The sequence below is a fragment of the Pelecanus crispus genome, chromosome Z (assembly GCF_030463565.1).
Source record: "Pelecanus crispus isolate bPelCri1 chromosome Z, bPelCri1.pri, whole genome shotgun sequence".
Classification (NCBI taxonomy): Eukaryota; Metazoa; Chordata; class Aves; order Pelecaniformes; family Pelecanidae; genus Pelecanus; species Pelecanus crispus.
The window spans coordinates 28,406,336-28,424,455 of record NC_134676.1 but is presented as its reverse complement, the minus strand read 5'-3'; the positions used below and the strand labels follow the sequence as shown (position 1 = coordinate 28,424,455).

At 35.2% G+C, this 18,120-nt stretch overlaps 1 protein-coding gene across 2 annotated transcripts in view; it reads left to right on the top strand.

The window, feature by feature from the left end:
* The window catches only part of POLK (DNA polymerase kappa), a 36,764-nt gene that overhangs the window by 16,236 nt on the left and 2,408 nt on the right, over nucleotides 1–18,120 (top strand). For both annotated transcript variants that reach the window (XM_075727072.1, XM_075727073.1), the window contains exons 4-13: nucleotides 2,758–2,910; nucleotides 3,286–3,417; nucleotides 5,102–5,255; nucleotides 7,539–7,754; nucleotides 9,481–9,605; nucleotides 9,787–9,953; nucleotides 12,097–12,129; nucleotides 13,973–14,069; nucleotides 15,313–15,484; nucleotides 16,343–17,299. In XM_075727072.1, coding sequence (XP_075583187.1) covers nucleotides 2,758–2,910; nucleotides 3,286–3,417; nucleotides 5,102–5,255; nucleotides 7,539–7,754; nucleotides 9,481–9,605; nucleotides 9,787–9,953; nucleotides 12,097–12,129; nucleotides 13,973–14,069; nucleotides 15,313–15,484; nucleotides 16,343–17,299 — 2,206 coding nt within the window. The remainder of the gene's footprint in view (nucleotides 1–2,757; nucleotides 2,911–3,285; nucleotides 3,418–5,101; nucleotides 5,256–7,538; nucleotides 7,755–9,480; nucleotides 9,606–9,786; nucleotides 9,954–12,096; nucleotides 12,130–13,972; nucleotides 14,070–15,312; nucleotides 15,485–16,342; nucleotides 17,300–18,120) is intronic.

Genomic DNA, 18,120 nt, shown 5'->3' with positions numbered 1-18,120 from the left:
TGTAAATCTTGTTAAAACTGCCATTTCTGTGCAAATATTTCTTTGTGCGGGTTTTTTTGGTGGTTGTTTTTTTTTTAATAACCTTTTTAATAACCTGGAATGTTAAAGGTAGTTTGAAGTTTTCGAATGTCATTGCTGTCTTTTAAGGGAAATTATGTACTGTACAGTATCATGTAATTCTAAATTTTTGAAAACTTTTCTGTAACAGATTATCCTAACAACCTAGAGTGGAATTGCTTGAAATTCAGCAGTAGTTAATAATACTTTCAAAAGTATCCAGCTGCTACCAGATTTACAAACTGCTGTACTGATATTTGCTATTTTTGTCCATGTGGGTTTAATCCCAGATGTTTACCCTGTAAATAGTTACTGTTGTCTTAAAACAGTATCACTGTTTGTTACCTCTTCACCTTGTCAAATGCTTTCACAAATATAAAAGAGATTTTGAATAATCTTTTCTGTGTTACTTTGACAAAGCAATTTAAGACAGAAAGCTTGTTTTGCAGCATGGGATAAGAAAGAATGAACTCTTTAAATTGTCTAAAAGTCACTATAAGCAAAACTAATCTTCTAATTACAATTTGTACTTTTTATTTTTTTTTTAATCTAGCTTAGAAGTAAAAAACCTTAGTATCTCTTTATCTTCAAAGGAAAATTGAAACCAGCTTTTAAAAACTTACCAACCTGGCTTGCCTCTAAGGAACTATTCCGTAACTTTCCTTATCTTACTACAGAAACATTTGTAGGTGCCCAGAATTCTCCGAGTATGTCTGGGTGTGTTTTGTTTTGGCATATTACTTGTATCAGTTGCTTTTGCTGAAGAGTTATCTTTTTGTATTTCTGATTAGTTTAATGTAATTTTACTTCATTCTTTAGATGCATATGTTAGCTAATCAGCAAGTATCACATTAGAAATACATTTGGGGAGAAAAAGCAAGAAGTAGTTCGTTATAAACATGATAAATTGAAATACGGAAGTTATGTAACTAGAGGAGCAATTGACAGAATTAATTAAGCAATTTGAATTTGAGAATAACCTGAAAATTATCTGTATAGTTTAAAATAAGGATGCTTTTCATGATTATAAGTGTGACTTGAACCCCTGCTGAATTAGTAGCATAATGAAAATAATGTAAATTCCCCCCCCTTTTTTTTTGTTGTTGTTTGAATGGCTTTCCCCTTGTGCTTTTCATTTGTATAAACCAGTTTTCTCAGCCTCAGGGAGCGTACTGTGCTCTTCTGTATGCAACAGCCTAGTTTGAGGTCCCATTCTAGCCTTTCATCCCTCAAATCAACTTGGAACAAAACAGAGGAAAGACTTTATAAATCATTACTCAGCAATTTAGTTAGAACATTCATAGCCACTTGCCTTCATTCACGTGTCTTCAGCTCCAAAGATGGGTTTTTGGGTAAAGTTTTTATGTTTTTTGTTAAGCAGCTCTGTCAAGGGGAAAAAGAGAAACGCTCTTCAAGTAACTGTGCAAATTGCACATAAACATTCCTCTCCACGACCATAAACCCATTGCAATTGAGCCAGAGACATTTCTGTAATGGTACCTTGATGTCATGAATGTGTGTGTGTCCCCTTGTGCTTGCAAGCAAAATGAAACTTTGGTTCCTTTTCACTACCTGCATTTCTTGGGCTCTATTATGCCTATTAGTTGATTCCCCCCCCCAAGCAATAGCAACCTTTTGTTGTGTAAATAGAGGTTAGCATAGTCATTAGTGTGGTTAGATAATCATAGTTTGATAGTGCTTGCTTTTTTTTGTTTATATTTTCTCTTTCGCTTCTTGAATGATGTGTGATACTGCCAATATAGTCATCTTAAATCAGAAGACCTTAAGAATCGCCTGTCAAATAATGCACTCATGCTTTCTGATGACACAGTTCATACCTCATTCATAGTTGAAAGATATTTCAGAAACAAGCACATGATCTCCAAGTCTTCTGGTAAAAGAATGCAAGCAAATTAAGCACAATTAAAGCAGTTCATGGAGAGGTCTGTGTTTGGCCTCTGCCTCACAACACCATGGAGCTGAGGAAGCAGGAGTACTGCTCACAATCTTTAACTCCTGGAGTGAAATGCATTTTCTGTGTATGGGCTTTTCTTTAAAAGTCACCTTGCAGTTTTGCTAGCAATCCAGCTTTATATCATATGGATTCCTGTAACAAATGTTGAGGAATTTTATGAAAGGATTAACAGTAGCTTACTTAGCAGTAAATGAACTTGTTTGTTTGAGACCTTATTTCTGACAAGACAAGACGGATGGATCTGCCCTGTGAGCTGTTGGTCTTCTCTTCACCTGTCTAGGCCAATTTTCTGAAGTGTGATAGTTTAATTTAGGGGTGTTGGAAATTTGCTAATAGTATCTTTTTTTTAAGTAACCTGTATCGCAGTAGCTAAAGCTGTATATTGAATGGTCTTACAAAGTTTCTGTCTGAATCAGATGATGTATCTTTTTTTTTTTTCACATAGGTGGGTTTTTGTTGTTGTTTGGGCTCGGGTTTTTTCATTGGGTTTGAAGGGTTTTTTGTACCATGTGCTGCAGCAGTGTTCTCTCTGAGAGCAAGGTTCATCAGGAACTTGGTTGCGTTTTTGGGTGGGTTTTTTTCTGGTTGGTGCTGGTTTGTTGGGGTTTGGCTTTGTTGGGTTTTCTTAATGATATGCCAGATGCATTTGAGTTTTTTAGGATAATCTGTGCTGTTGCATTTCTGTGAGGTTAGTAGTTTTTCAATTATTTGTTTATTCTGTTCAGGTGGACAAACTTGTCCTAGAACTGGAAGAGAGCCGTAACCTTAGCAGTACGATTGTACACATTGACATGGATGCCTTCTATGCAGCTGTAGAAATGAGAGACAATCCAGAGCTGAAGGAAAAGCCTATAGCAGTGGGATCAATGAGTATGTTGGTAAGGCCAAATGTGAAGCTAATACAGAAATCAATTACATTAATCTAAAGCTTAATAAACCATACAATAATCATGTAATGACACTGTTATATAGAGACTTTTTGTAAGTGTGGAAAAAATAACAAAAATAATAGAGGAAGTATCTGTTCTTAGACTAGACCGTGTAAACTGGATTTTATTTTTCAGTAAAAAGTGTACTGATGAAAGTTTAAAGGATGTAAACAGGTTGAAAGGTGGGTGGCGGGAATGCATATAAACTCTCAGCCTTGTCAGTCTTTTCTGTGTGGAGATATGTAATTAGAACTTGATTATTTAATGCTAAACTTCAAGAAAAACTTGATTACTGAACACTAAACTTACTTAATCTCTCTTAAGTCCACCTCTAATTACCACGCTAGGAGATTTGGTGTACGTGCAGCCATGCCTGGATTTATTGCTAAAAAGCTGTGTCCACACCTAACTATAGTACCATTAAACTTTGAAAAATATGGCAAAGTGAGTAAAGAGGTAAGTCCGAAAGTGCTCTTTAAACAAAAGGCTGTATACTTGGTTTTAGACTTTATCAGTACATCAGTTCTAGATAATATGAAAAGTGGTAGTTTAATTATTAAACTCTTCAGTGATGTGGCTTTGAACATAAGTTAAACAAAACATTGGTGCTTTTGGGCAAGGAGATGAAAAAGCATTGCATTCACCTATCTTGCCATTTTAACGAATTCGGTAGTGATGCTGATAGAGATTTTCAAAACTGTAGTGAGCTAGTGATACCACTTGAGCCTTATTATTCTTAAAACTTCAAAACTATGGAGCATAATCTAATTAGTAGGAAGCTGCAAGTACATAGGAAACATGGAGATAATAATTTGATACAATGCATAATCATCATTTTGAATGCTAATTACTGGAAAGAGAAGCTAAGAGCATTAGTGAGTACTAATGCAGATTCATTTGTTTTAAAAGAAGGGACTTGAAATAAAGAACAAAATTAGGGAGAAAAGAAATCACATTTTGTTTTAATGGAAGTAATTTTACTTAGTGCCAGGAGAAATACTTAGGATACCCAAAATCCAGTTTGGGTTTTTTGTTGTTGTTGGGTTTTTTTTTAAAAAAAAAAAAAGAAAAAGGTCTTCTGTAGGTCCTAAATCAATATGCCAAGATTGGTTTATTTATTTTTATGAAGCCTCAATCTGTTCACATAAATAAATTCAACTAGTTACTAATTTTGATCTTACTTGATTTTTCTCACTTCTGTTGTAAAAAAGCATATATAAATATGAGTATTTCAGAATGGGTTTGAACTTGTTAAGGATCTTGGATTTCATGATACGTATTTCATTAGTTTGATGGGATAAAGTATTAAAGGTTCAGGTTGATTTAGTTTTGCAGTTTTGGGAAGATGTTGTTCTCTTTGTATTTGGATTGAAAATATTTAAATTTATTTAATTTTGTCCTTAGAAGTTGAGCAGTGAATCCTATCTTTAACCAGTTTCAGAAGGATGAAGTGCATGTGAACAAATGTTGTGATACCTAAGAATTTGACCAAAACTGATAGAGAAAACATGACACAGTCAAATTTAAAAAAAAAAAAAATTGTTTAAAAAAAGAGAGGGGAAAAAAACAGGAAAAAAGGTAGATATTTATTTTGACCATTTTAATTTATTATGTTGCCTTTTGGGAAGATGCACTTACCACTGAAATTTTTTCTAACAAGTTTTGCCTTAACCAGTGCTCTAAAACATTGGCTATTAACTTTAGTTTGAATGTAATTTAAGACTTAGGTGGTGGGTTTTTTTATCCTTTGCATATGTGATGTCTGACACACAGTGCACAAAAAGGTGCATCAGTTCACATGCTGTGCTGAGTACCCAGGTCCCTAGAGTTTTATTCAGGTGGTTACTGCAGTGTCCGTGAACCTAGTACCTGTGGAGGCCTTAATACACTGATCTTAATGACCTCTACAGTAAAATACACTGCTCAAAATCTGTTTAGTTCTCACATATTATCAATATCTTGCTACTTGTGAGAAGCAGTACTGTAATTTTCCAATATCAATAAATAATTTGTTCTATAAATATCTTTAATTTTCATTGGTCATCTTGAAATTTCATAGTACATTTTTTCACCTCATAATTGTGTCAAGACTTCTTCTTACAGCAGCAAGGCTTTAAACTTTCACTATGTGTTTATCAAGGTTAGAGAAATACTGACCGAATACGATCCCAATTTTCTGCCTGTGGGCCTAGATGAAGCCTACCTGAACATAACAGAGCACTTGGAGGAAAGACTGAACTGGCCTGAAGATAAAAGAAGATTCTTTTTTAACACAGAAAGCACTACAGAAAAAGGTAAGCAAATTACTCCCTTTTCATGCAGTCACATGACACTGAGGGGACAGACAGGTTCCTTTAGGGATCCTTGGCAGAATGATGATGGCACTAAATCATAGTTACAATTTAAGCTTTATTTTCTTAACAGGAAATTACGATTAGTATAGCACAGAATTTATGATTAGAATAGCACAGGATTTCTACAAGTAGAATTAATGTAGTACAATCTATAAGTAGCATAATACAAAGTTTATAATACAACTTAAGTTATGATTTCTAATCACCTAAGTAACACGGAATTTATAATACAACTTAACTTATAATTTCTAATCACTTGGACCCTCTGCAGATCGGGTCAAATCTTAATACATGGCTTGCTGTATCAATATAACAATCTAGACTTGAAAATTGTATGAAAGAATACAAGTCACTCCCAGATCCTTGGAGGAAGCAGATGATGGTGGAGGCGTCCCTGGCCACCAGGGTGTCCCAGTCTCACTGTCCAGCAGCAGTTCTGGTCCAAGTTCCCCCTTAGAACTTCTAGCTGCTTGGTTTCACAGACAGTGCTCTGGGTGCTGTTACACTTCTCTGTTCGGTGACAGAGTCGTCAACAACACCCGGCTGGCCCGGTGCCTGGGACCTTCAAGGCTGGCAAGGAAGGGAGTAATTGGCCTGGTGCCCAGAAACCTTGAGGCCAGTAGGGAGGGGAAGAAGAAATCTGTTTGGTTTGTCTACTTGGTGCACAGGACCTTCAGGGCCTCGTAATGAGGGGAAAGGGAATGAATACGTGACCTGTTCGGTCCCAGAGAATGGCTGCTTGCCTTATAAAACGGTGTTAGTTATGCTAACCACATTACCAGGGGTCAGGAGCGGGGGGCATACCAGTCATACATGCATATACGGTAAGCTTCAGATAAGCTGCACCCATTGAAGGTGTAGATACTTAAGTCCTTGCATAATTCATCCTCCCAGATACTCTCTACCTCTGATCTGTTAGTTTACAGGTTGACTTCCTCTACTACTCACCCATGCAGAAAAGGTATGCCGCTGCTGATAAGGACTTGGAGGATTTTTTTCTTTTTTTTTGAGTAAATTGTGTGAAAAGTGGTGCTGAGTTTACTAAACCCAATTGTGCATTATAGGTGTGTATTTTTCCTTTATAATTCAACATTATAATATTGAGAATAAGTAGTAATAATCTTATGACTTATGGAGGTGTAGAATAAATAAACTTACTGTTCTGAAGGTTATTTGTATTTTGCAAAGATGTTTCCTAAAATACTGTAGTGAGTCCTGTACATCAGAAACATGAGAAATTGTCTGCAAAAACAGTGTGCATAAGCTCTAGTTACATGATTATTTTACAAGACTAAAAATGTATAAAGTAATGAGCACTGCAGGAGTTACAGTAATGCTTAAGATACGACTGGATTTCAGTTGGCTCTCGAAGGTGGAGTTGAACCACATCCACAACTGTATACCCCATTGGGAATAATAAAAAAGGAGGAGTAATACAAATGGTTGGTTGATGCACAAACTAGAACATTTATATTATCAGTATTCAAAAATTATCTAAATAACCATTAAGAGGATAATCAAGGATACACTACTACTGAAAAACGTCAGTAGAGTAGAAGGAAACACATTGGCATAGTCTTTACAAAATAGGTATCACTGATGTGTAGTCATGTGCCTCTTCATACTTTTCTGACATCTTTGTTCTTCTGAAACACAAACAAGCACTCTGAATGTTAAATCATAATAGTAAAATTTGTAGTCAGACAACAGGCTGCTGACATTACTTTTCTACCATGACTGCAGTTGAAAACAAGAAGCTCACCAGGCTGATGGTTCTAGAAGCAGATATTCCAGAACCCTTATTTTCTTTGGAGAATATTGAAAAAAATTCTGCAAAAGATTTTTATTTGCAAAAAAAAAGGGAGCATCTGGCTTTCACTTTCATATGAAACAAAAATAATGCCAAAATTTTGATGTTTTTCTGCTGCTACAGCAACAGGCCATTAAACCTTGTTGCTTTTCTGGAATTTATGTCCAGTCTCCTAGTCACTTCTTCCAATCTCAGCCAAGCTCTAATCATATTAAGAGCAAAGCAGTTACGACTCTCCTTTCTTCAAACAAAAAAGCAATGCAGTTGCTTTGGTTAAATAATTATATATTTTTTTTTCCAAACAGAAAAAAAGAAAACTGCTAATGAACTCTCTTCAGCTACTGCAGAAGGAAGTCAATAAAGTATGTGTTTCATATGGATGGATTGATTGTTTGTGTTTCTATCTAACATAGATAAAGATGATATAAATACATCTGTCAAATTTAATGAAGATGGATACTCTTCTTCACCGGTACTGTTTGAAGACAACACACCTCTGATGTATGACCACCCTGAACAAAGGGATCAATCAGTGGAAAACTCAGTTGTATTTGGAACTTCTGCAGAGGAAGCTGTGAAGGAAATTCGCTTTAGGATTGAGCAGAAAACTCAACTGACTGCTAGTGCAGGTATTCAGACACATATGAATAATAATAATGCTTTGTATTTCCACAATGTCTTCTACTCTAATATCAGAGGGCTTTAATTAAGAAATTAGCATTGCCACAGCATTCTTGTGCTGCAGAGAAATACGCTGTCTTTGCAAGTCTGCAAAGACTGTGACTTTTAAGTGTTTCAAGAGATGTTATGGCTATCAAGGCCACTTCTGGTTGGGGCAGGGCGGGGGGGATTAATCATAGAAACAGTTATATCATCTTTTTGCATCTTTCTTCTTGAAATACAAGTAGTATGGAAGAACAACCAGTGCACTCAGGAGCTAATCTTAGCACTGGTGCTTGTTGTTTTAGTGCTTCATGTAAATTGTTTTCATAAGCCAGTGGTCATAGTGAAATCTGTCACTGGTTGCTAAATTGCTGTTAGTTTGAATAGCAGATCTATATTGTTAAGTATTTCTAACAGTTCTCCACAGTGTTCCTTGCTTAATGCAGTATCAAAATTCATTAAAAAGTTAGTTCTCAGAGAAGTAAATGTGTGTTGATGTTAATAAACTACTCACTAGCTTTTTAATCTTTACCATGCAAGTTTTATGTCTTTTGACTTAAGGCAACCTACCTGTAAGTCTCAACTGTTTTGATAATAATCTGGATTAGGTCACTATGAAAAGTGTATGTCCCCAGCCACTTAGTCTGGATGCCATCCAAACTGCTTTGTGAACCAGGTCAGTGAGTCATCAGGGAGTGCTGAGCTTTATGAAGCAGATGTGGAAAGCCAGGGAAGGTTGAACGTAAGCAGAGGTAAAGGAACAGCTAGTAGGAAGAAGCAGGATGAGACCCCCTTCCCGTGTATGTTATCTCATGAGTGGTAGCGAAATAATAATTTTGTTCTACTGAAATTTTGTTTTCCTAAGAATAAGTTAGTGTTTAGAAAACAGACATAGCTTTTATAAGTGCATCAGGGGTTTTAAGCCCAAAAATGAAAAGCCGTTAGAAGACTAATTGAAAAAATACTGATAATCAATAATAAATATAATTACTTCTACCATCTTGAATAATACATTATATCAGTGAACAAATAAAAATTTAGACTCCTAGGGCTGTAGCACAGAGTAATTCTATTTTTTTTTGCTAAACCAATTCCAGAGTTCATTTGTAAAAACAGTTACTTTGATAGAAAAGAGCAATCCCTCCTCATACCTACCACTATCAGTGAAATATATTTCTAAATTACTACATAGCAGTGGTAGCCCACAAAAGACTTTAATTTGGTAAATTTTGTCAAAATTAATTTAGTCTTTTTGCTGAAATACAAGGAAGAAATATGTCATTAAGAGTTCATTACAACTGCTGTTGTAAGTATTTCCTTTTGTCTTACCATAATCACTGTCATAAAATCATTCAATCATGTAGCTGATGTTATTTTTAAACCCTTGGTATTTAACCCCTCGTGACTGATTAGTGCATGTTGTGTTACCCTGACTATCTTAAAATAGTAGGTACACTTTATCTGGTGCATCCGTTATATTTAATCTACCATACGTATTTATGTTCTCACATGGCTATTACAAAATTTTTTTGCGGAATTGTAACAAATCTGGTTATCAGTTATTGTCATTCTTTTGCTTATGTTTAGTCTTTGCCAAATGTGTAGGCTACTCTTGTGCTTTTAAATACTGGGTGAAATTAAACATTGTCTTGTATTTTTTAAAAATATGGGTTTTGTTTGTTTGGTTTTAAGGAATAGCGCCAAATACAATGTTAGCAAAAATGTGCAGTGATCGTAATAAACCTAATGGTCAATGCAGAATTACTCCTGAGAGGCATGCAGTGCTAGACTTCGTAAAAGATTTGCCCATTAGAAAGGTAAGAGATACCGTGACACTTACGATGCAATCATGTATATTCCTTATGTTCTAAAAGCAAGATTTCTACTGAAGAAATATACTTTTCTAGGTAAACAGAGTTGTGTTTGATTTAAATTGTTCTTGGTGTTGGATGTACAAATGGAAAGTTTCCAACATAATGATACTTAACTCTTTTTCAGGTGCCAGGTATAGGAAAAGTAACAGAGAAGATGTTAAAAGCCCTTGGAATTGTGACTTGCTCAGAACTTTACCAGCAGAGGGCACTGCTTTCTCTTCTTTTCTCAGAAGCATCCTGGCGTAATTTCTTGGATATTTCCCTTGGTTTGGGTTCAACACATTTGGAAAAGTATGTTTTGGGGTTTTTTCTCCTGCGTTTACATTTTTCTAAATTCTTCCTTGTGTATGTTACATACTGTACATTTTTAGGACAGACTTTATTGACAAATATTATGAAAATTTGGCTTAATATATTTTAAAAAGTTCTCTGATACCTGTTATTGTTATATTTATGGCTAAGATACACACAACAGCCAAACATTAAAAAGCAAAAGTTTGTACAGCCATGTCTAATATATGAAATCCAAAAAGTCTGTCAGAGAAGTTGTGCATAAGTGTATATCAAGAAATCAAGTCAGTATGATTTAGGATAACCTCATAATTACTAAAATAGCTAAACAGAAATGAGTTACCCTAAGCAGAGCTGTTCAGTTTCGTTTCTTCTATAAAAACAATATACATTCATTGTTCTTTATTATCTGATTGTAATGAAAATCACATTGGTATCTGATCTTCTCTGGTGATAAATTGTCATATTTCTAGTGAAAGTAAAGTGAAGTTTCTGTGTCTCCTATTGTGTTTATGTATGTATTTGTAATATCAACTTGTGAATTTGCTGGAATAGAACTGAAGATTTTTATATCCTTCTTCATATCTGTTCCTTTAAGGTTCATACTACTTTAATGGCTTTTTATCCTCCTGTTTGGGAGGGGAGAAATCAGTCTTACTAGTGAATACATCTTTTTAATAATATGTGTCATTTCTAAGCCTGTCCTGGATACAAACATGGAACACTCGTTCTTAAAAAAAAAAAACCCACCATAGCATTTTGCTGTTTGTGTAACCAAGAGTTTTAATTTATAATTGAGTCCGTCCTTTTAAATATTCCTTCCTTACATACCCTTCTATCCTTCCCAAAGTGCTGAAATTCTATTTAAAAATGGCTTGACAATGATTTGGTTTCATTAGGACTTCCGAAGTGTCTTATGTACCTTCTGAAAGACCTATTCTGTATTATTTCTGTTACTTCTCTGACAGTAATAGATCTTACATTTTTACCATTTGACTACAAAGTAATATATGCAGTTTGCAGTTTGTAGACCAGTAATATGCTAGCACAAATCTTTGTGTAGTTCTTTTTTTTTTTTCAGAAGTGTGTTGACTTGAAACAAAATATGCAGGAAGATTGACTTTGTGAAGGTGACTTGATAAAAGATAAAATGTGGCTTGCAAATACATTTTTCTGTTAAGATAATGCAACCTGAAATGGTCCTTTAATAATTGGTGCACCCTCTGCCCTTATTCACCCTGTTTAGGTGTTGTACTGTCTGGGAAGTCTCCCAGTACATTTTAAAAAAAGAAAAAAGAGCATTTCAAAAGCCAAGTTTATCATTGTGAAGCGAAACACATTTTTAATGGTGTTGTCTAAAAAATTTATTTCTTGGGTTTGTTTTTATTAGCACCAACTTCATTTCAGTGATTTTACTGTGGAGAAAGCAAACCCGTAACATACCAACACATGAGTTCTCAGTAAATGGTTTATCTTCTGGTCATTGTCTTTGACCACCTTCTTCTAGGAAAACCTGAGGATACCAAATTTGTTATTTCTAATACTTACAAACAGAAGAAGGACCTAAAAAAAATGTTCTCCTTAGATGCAGAAGAGTTGTTAAAGGATGCTCAATCAAAACTGGAAAGAAAAAACCAAACAAACCAACAAACAAAAAAAGCCTTAACACATCACATTTAACGTAGGCAATAATTTAGACAGAAAGCAAAATCATACCTCAGATAAACGTACTCAAATATACATAGTATGTTGAGCATTCTAGTGGCAGTGCTTCACAGTTATAGCTAGATGAGACAGCATAGGATTTGTAGTTAGTTTTGTTTTTAAATAAGACTCCTTCTGATATGAGAGGGGAGTTTTGTTTGGGTTTTTTTTTAAACAAACTGTTCATTTTTATTGATGTCTGTGGCTGATCTATGTCTTTACTTCATCTACAGTAGCTGAAGGGTTTTTTTTAAAAAAACATTCTCCATTTTGCACTAACTTAAACTTGATGTACAAGATTTGTAGAAAAAGTTAACATGCAGATTTTATGGAGTAGACTGCCGTTAGTTATTAAAGCATGATTGGTTGACTCACAGTTTATTGAAAAGATAACAATTCCAGGTAAACTGAGTATAATAAATTGTTTTTCTTTTTAAAGGGATGGAGAAAGAAAAAGTATGAGCACTGAAAGGTATGCCTCTTCGATATTGAAAAAAATTTCATTAATCGCTAAACCTAGTTAATGCCAAGTAGTGTATACTTTTCTTAGTCATGTAATTTCATTGTGTATTTATATGTGTTAAAAAAATATGCATACACAACAAGCTCACTAAATTAGATTTGAGCTTTCATTATTTTTTTTTTCCTTGGCTTCAGAATACTGTGGAGGTACTTCTGTCAGTTTGTGTGTTCTCTTTTCTTGTCATCTGATTCTCCTAATCCCTTTAATGCATCAAAGGGGTCTTTAAGCCATAATATAGGGTGGAAATACATAAGGACTTGAATTTTTTTGTACGTTCCAGTTGACTGTCTACCAGTCTAGTAGCTTGCAGTCACATGCATAGTAAGTATAGCATAAGGTAAACTTGCAAAGCGGACAATAATGTTGCATAGTTAACTAAAATCAGTTACATTTCCTAACTTTTAAGTTTTTACCAGTGTGAAGTTCTGTAAGAAGGTGGTGTATGTAATTTCCAAAAGTTTATTTTTAAAAAGGAAATACTGCAAGGAGACTCTGTAGAGCACCGTAATAATTATCCCTACCCTCATGTGTTGTTTCTTCTTAGAAAAGTAAGATTCTTATTCCTGTTGAGACTTAATAGTTGTGGGCAGCTTAAGTAAGTCCCATAAGGTTTGGTGCCACCAGAGCTGAGAAATTTATGGCTGTAATCTTGTGCTGGTTTGCAGGCAGACAGGTAGTCTAAGTAGCCTATTGCACCTTTCTGCTTTTCTTTCATCCTCCTTTTTTCCCCTGAGGAAAATGGTTTTAGACCAGACATGTCAATGGGCTGCTGAGATCAGGAAACTAGTTTATATGGGGGAAAGGTGTATATGGGGCCTGAAATAGCATTCTCTCTATCCTGCCCCTTCCAAACTCAGGACTTTCACAGCTTCCCAATCACTGCAGCATTGCCAGGATAACACGAGTTACTCATTGGATAATGGCATGGGACCCACAGTAAAATACTTATCTGGCACCATGCAGACATTCTTAGGGGAATGTGAATCCCAATAGAGGATGACTTCTCAATACGATCACATAAACCTGAATATAACTTAGAGATGTGAAATCCAGTGTAACTATAGGGACTTTACACTTGTAAATATAAAGCCTGGCATGAAACATTGGAAAGACCTTTCCAAAAGCATCTGGTGGCTGTAAGTTTTGCTTCCCATTTCTCTTAAAACCACTACTAACTGAAGGTTGCCTTTCCTCTCATGTTATTACCAGAAAGCAGATGCACAACAAAAAAAATAATACTGTAATTCCCCTGCTAAGAAGCTCTAGCAAAGGCAGTCAGCAACATTTTTGGCAGAAAGATAGTTTTTCCTCCTCTGAGGCTAGACATAATTATCCTAGCTGGCATCTTTTTCTTAGCATCTGCATTATTTATTTCTGATTCTTGGCTCTGATGTTGACTTTCTAATCCTCTCTTTCTTCTGATGTTACATAGCACTGTACAAAGGAGATTAAATAAAAATAACTTGGCTGGCTCTGTGAATTCAGTTGGTGTTAGTATTCTCTCTTGCAAATATTTAAGCATTAATGACCTTAAATCTGATACATTTTCAAATAGTGAATGAAAAATTGGAAGCCAAATTATTTCATTATTTGAAGGGCTTTGCAAACATTTTGAAACACATAGATGTGCACAAACCTTTCTGTATAATATTCGTATTAATTTTGCCTTGAAGTAAACACTCAAACCTATACAACCTTTGTCTGTTTAACTGTACAAAAAATACTTTTAGATGGCAGCTACTGAACAAATTTTAGGATTCATACTGAAAAAAAGATCATATCTTTATCTTAGAACATTCAATGAAATAAACACAGCAGAAGACCAGTACAGCTTGTGTCGAGAACTCTGCAGAGACCTCGCTCAAGAGCTACAGAAAGAGCGACTTAAGGTATTTATATTATTCTCTGTTTACCTGCAAAAAGACAACACTTTGTACTCAAACTTATTAAATGCGGTGTTAGTGTGAATGCTTTCAGCAGCATCATACCATGCAATCTATCTTCAGATGTCTCCATTCTTTAATTTGCAGATGTTTAGAATGATTTAGGCAGCATTTTGATATTGTTCAGATGGCTATCTAATAATATGCATGGAAGACATTAAACTAATTAACCAGGTTATTTAGCATATAAACATTTTGTGCTAAAAGCAATGTTTATATACAAATAATAAAGCTGATTGTCTGTGAGCTGTGCTTTGGTCAATCATGTAATACTAATGTATTTAAAACACTGTGGTTCTCTCCTGTATTCATACAGGATCCAGTCAATAGCCAGTAGTATAGTTTAAGAAGTTCATGTCCCAAACTTGATGACAAGTTACCATTCAGTGGTATGAATGCTAAGAACAGTCCCTGTATTCCTTCTCCCCAAATTTCTGTCTATTATCTGGAAAGAACAGTTCATATTTTCTATGGAGGTCTTTATGGTAAAGCAGGGAATAACATTCAAGACCTAAAATAATTGTCATTAGTCTTCTTCAGCCATAAAAGATGACAGGTTGAAAGGGAGATCATCAGCTAAGAAGGACAAAGGCTTAAGCTTAAAAAGGCACCAGAACAAAAGGAGTGCCATTTATTCACATTGGGATGGACACACTAAATCACACAAATGGTTTGGAGGGTGTTGCTAGGGGAATGTTTGTGCCAAACACAGATGCTGTGCATGGCTCTGATAGCACCATTCAGGAGGAAGGAATTTTCAGCGAATCATTAATTGGTTATCACTTGTGCATCCTTAGTAGTTTTCCCAGCAAAGTAAAAGTATCTGGTGCTGAAAGCTTCCAAGTAAGGAAATATTTTTTTCTAGACAGGGTAGAAGTTGTGACTGTAGCCAAACCATGAAATCTACTGAACATGCACTGGTGGCAGATGGTCTGCTGGAAACCATAGCTAAATGACCCAGTTCAGAGAATTCAACTTTGGCAGTAGTTTAGGAGTAAGTGCAGAATCTTGCAGACAGATTCTTGGCAGTGCCCCTTGCTGTACACAGATAAGCACACAGTCTTGAATGTGGCTTTAGGGCCCTTATATAGCTGCTACATAATAATTGTTAGATGCTACATATATGACATGCTTAACTTTTTTAAAAATTTTTTTTTTCTTTTTTTCTTTTTTTTTTTTTTTTGCCTAGGGTAAAACTGTTACCTTGAAGCTAAAGAATGTGAACTTTGAAGTAAAAACAAGAGCTTCAACTGTGCTGTCTTCTGTTTCTACTGAGGAGGAAATATTTGCTGTTGCAAAAGACTTGTTAGGAACAGAAATTGATAGTGTTGCTCCTCACCCTTTACGGATAAGACTTATGGGTAAAATATTTCAAACTCACTCTTCCTTTTCAGAGTTAGTTCTTACAATGTATCAAAGTAATAGACCATAGTCTAAGGTAAAATTGGTATACGTGGATTTATCCTTTCTCTGTTACCCTGGTAGATTTTGCAAAGTGAAATGGAGTGCTGAATGGTGACTCAGGAATGCTTTACTAATTGAGGTTGTATTTTTCCTACCACCTCTTAGCCCTTAGCCCAACATACACATTGGCATGAAAGTAGAATCTTAACACATAGCAGTGCTTAATTCTGCTGCCTTAAAAGAGCTTTTAAATCTGCTTTGCGCCACAGCAACAGGTAGTTTCTGTCCATAACCTCTTTTAGAAACAAATGATTTAAATAAAAGTGCTTACAGATTTAAAGATGCTATGTTCTGCAAGAAATTTAAAAATTTCTGTCAAAAGTTAACTCTGTTTTGATTCTAAGACCTGTGTGCTTCAGGTGCTTATGCATTCTGCTTGAATTATTCAGTGATATATAAACCTTACTTGTCTATGGTATCAGAATGTGCTGAAGAAGTGTTTTGGTTGGGAAACTTCATGTAAAACTCTCTTTCAGACTGAATTCTATATAACTGTATTAAGTTTATAGCCTCATGTTATGGTACAATCAGTTAAAACTTCATCGGTATTGAAATTATATGGTTGAGGAAGTGTTTGGGTCTGATAAAATTGTCTGGACCTTGTGATCCATTGTTAACATTTGTAGGTAGTATAGCCCCCATGTAGAGATAAAATGCACTTTTATCGAGTGGATGTATACCTCATAAGGTGTTAATTAAGAATTAGTGTAAAGTTTTCATAAAATTGGTATTATAAGTTTGTTTTTCATCATTAGGTGTACGAGTATCAGGATTTCTAAGTGAAGAAGAGAAGAAGTACCAACAAAAAAGCATTACGAGTTTCTTAAAATCAGGAAAGGAAATTGGTTTTCTTAGGCTTCAGCAAGGGGAGTCCAACCAAGAATATTTCACAAAAAATTCAGAAACATCTTCCAGAGGGAGTTTTTTTGATAAAAAGCGAGCTGCAAGGCAACTAAACAGTGAGAATCTTTCTCCAAATGACACTGTAGGTAAGCAGCTCTTTCATGATAGGAAATCAGCAGCAAATTTTGTGGAAGAAACAAAGAAAGTCACAGACTTACAGAATTCTAATGTGTGTAAGATCTTCACCTGCCCTGTTTGCTTTGAGGACCAAAGCAGCAATAATTTGGAAGAGCTTAATAGGCATATTGATGAGTGCCTCAGTGGGAGTCTTGTTAAAGATACCATGGAAATAGCCAAGAATGACAGTTCAAGAGAAAATACTCTTAACTTTCTTCCACAATTTAAAAATGAAAATCTTGATGAATATCAAAAAAATAAAACAGATCAATTAGCAGGAACATACCAGTCTGCAAGTATATCTGACAACTCTACTAGCAATAGCACAGAAAAATTCACTCAGATAATATCTGATAAACCTCACAGAGAAAGACAGCCTAGCAATCTCAGTGATATTGCTAGAAATGTGTGTATGAAGCAGTGTCTCTTCCCCAAAAGAATTTCACAAGCCAATGAAGACCATTGTGAAAAGACTGAGCATACAGAAGAAACTAGTTCATCCTGTTTCTTTGAAGCCAAAGATGACAGTGTTCTGGTTTGTCCAGTTTGTAATTCAGAACAGAAAACCACCAGTCTTGTGTCATTTAACAGACATGTGGATATCTGCTTAAATAAAGGCCTTATCCAGGAGCTGACAGAAAAAAAAGATTTTCCTACTAAGACTTGTAATATGGAAAACTCAAATAGAGTCGGTGAGTATGCGCATTAGGATATATTTGGTTATTCAAAATATCTGCTTGTATAATTAAAATAATTTGGTAATGGTATACTTTGAACTTTTCAGGGCTTTGAGATTTTTGCAACAAGTTCATTTGAGTAAGGCCTGTGTAAGAGTGAACATTTTTATTTTAAAAATATAAAATCAGTTTTCATGACAAACTAGATTTATGAATGTGATGGTAGTTACACAGTGCATTCTCATTTACCACAATGGTGACATAGGAATTACTGCTCATTTCTGTAAATTGCATGTTTGCTACCCCCCAGCCATGTTCAGAAAGGTGTTTGTAAGGCCACTGAAGTTTTAAGTGAAAACCAATGAAAACATCTTCAACCGGGATTGTTTCAGAGGTTCAGTTGGCAGAAAAGTTCCATTATGTAATGTGCTGGCAAAAATAGAGAGGTGGTGAACTAAAGCATGAAGGCAGAAACTTGCAAGCCTGTTGTACATCTAATAAAATATATCTCATCACTGCATCTGTACCATGCCAAACTAGTAGCATATTTACTCAAGTAGTTTCTCTTTTTGATGAACAGTTAATCTTTGGCCAGATTAGAGGACAAGTGCAGATAGTTAAGTATCTGCTTGAAGTACCTTGTCCCTAATCTTGCTTGGGAGCCCTATAAGAGGAAATTAATATGCTAGTGTGTTAGAATTATCAGAACACAATTAAGACTTACAAAATGAATCTCTTGCACAGATAATTTTATAAGCAGTACTGTTGTTACATGTGCAAACAGGCTTTGGTTTAAATGAAAAACGTGCTGTTGGCAGAGATTCTTTTTTCCCCTC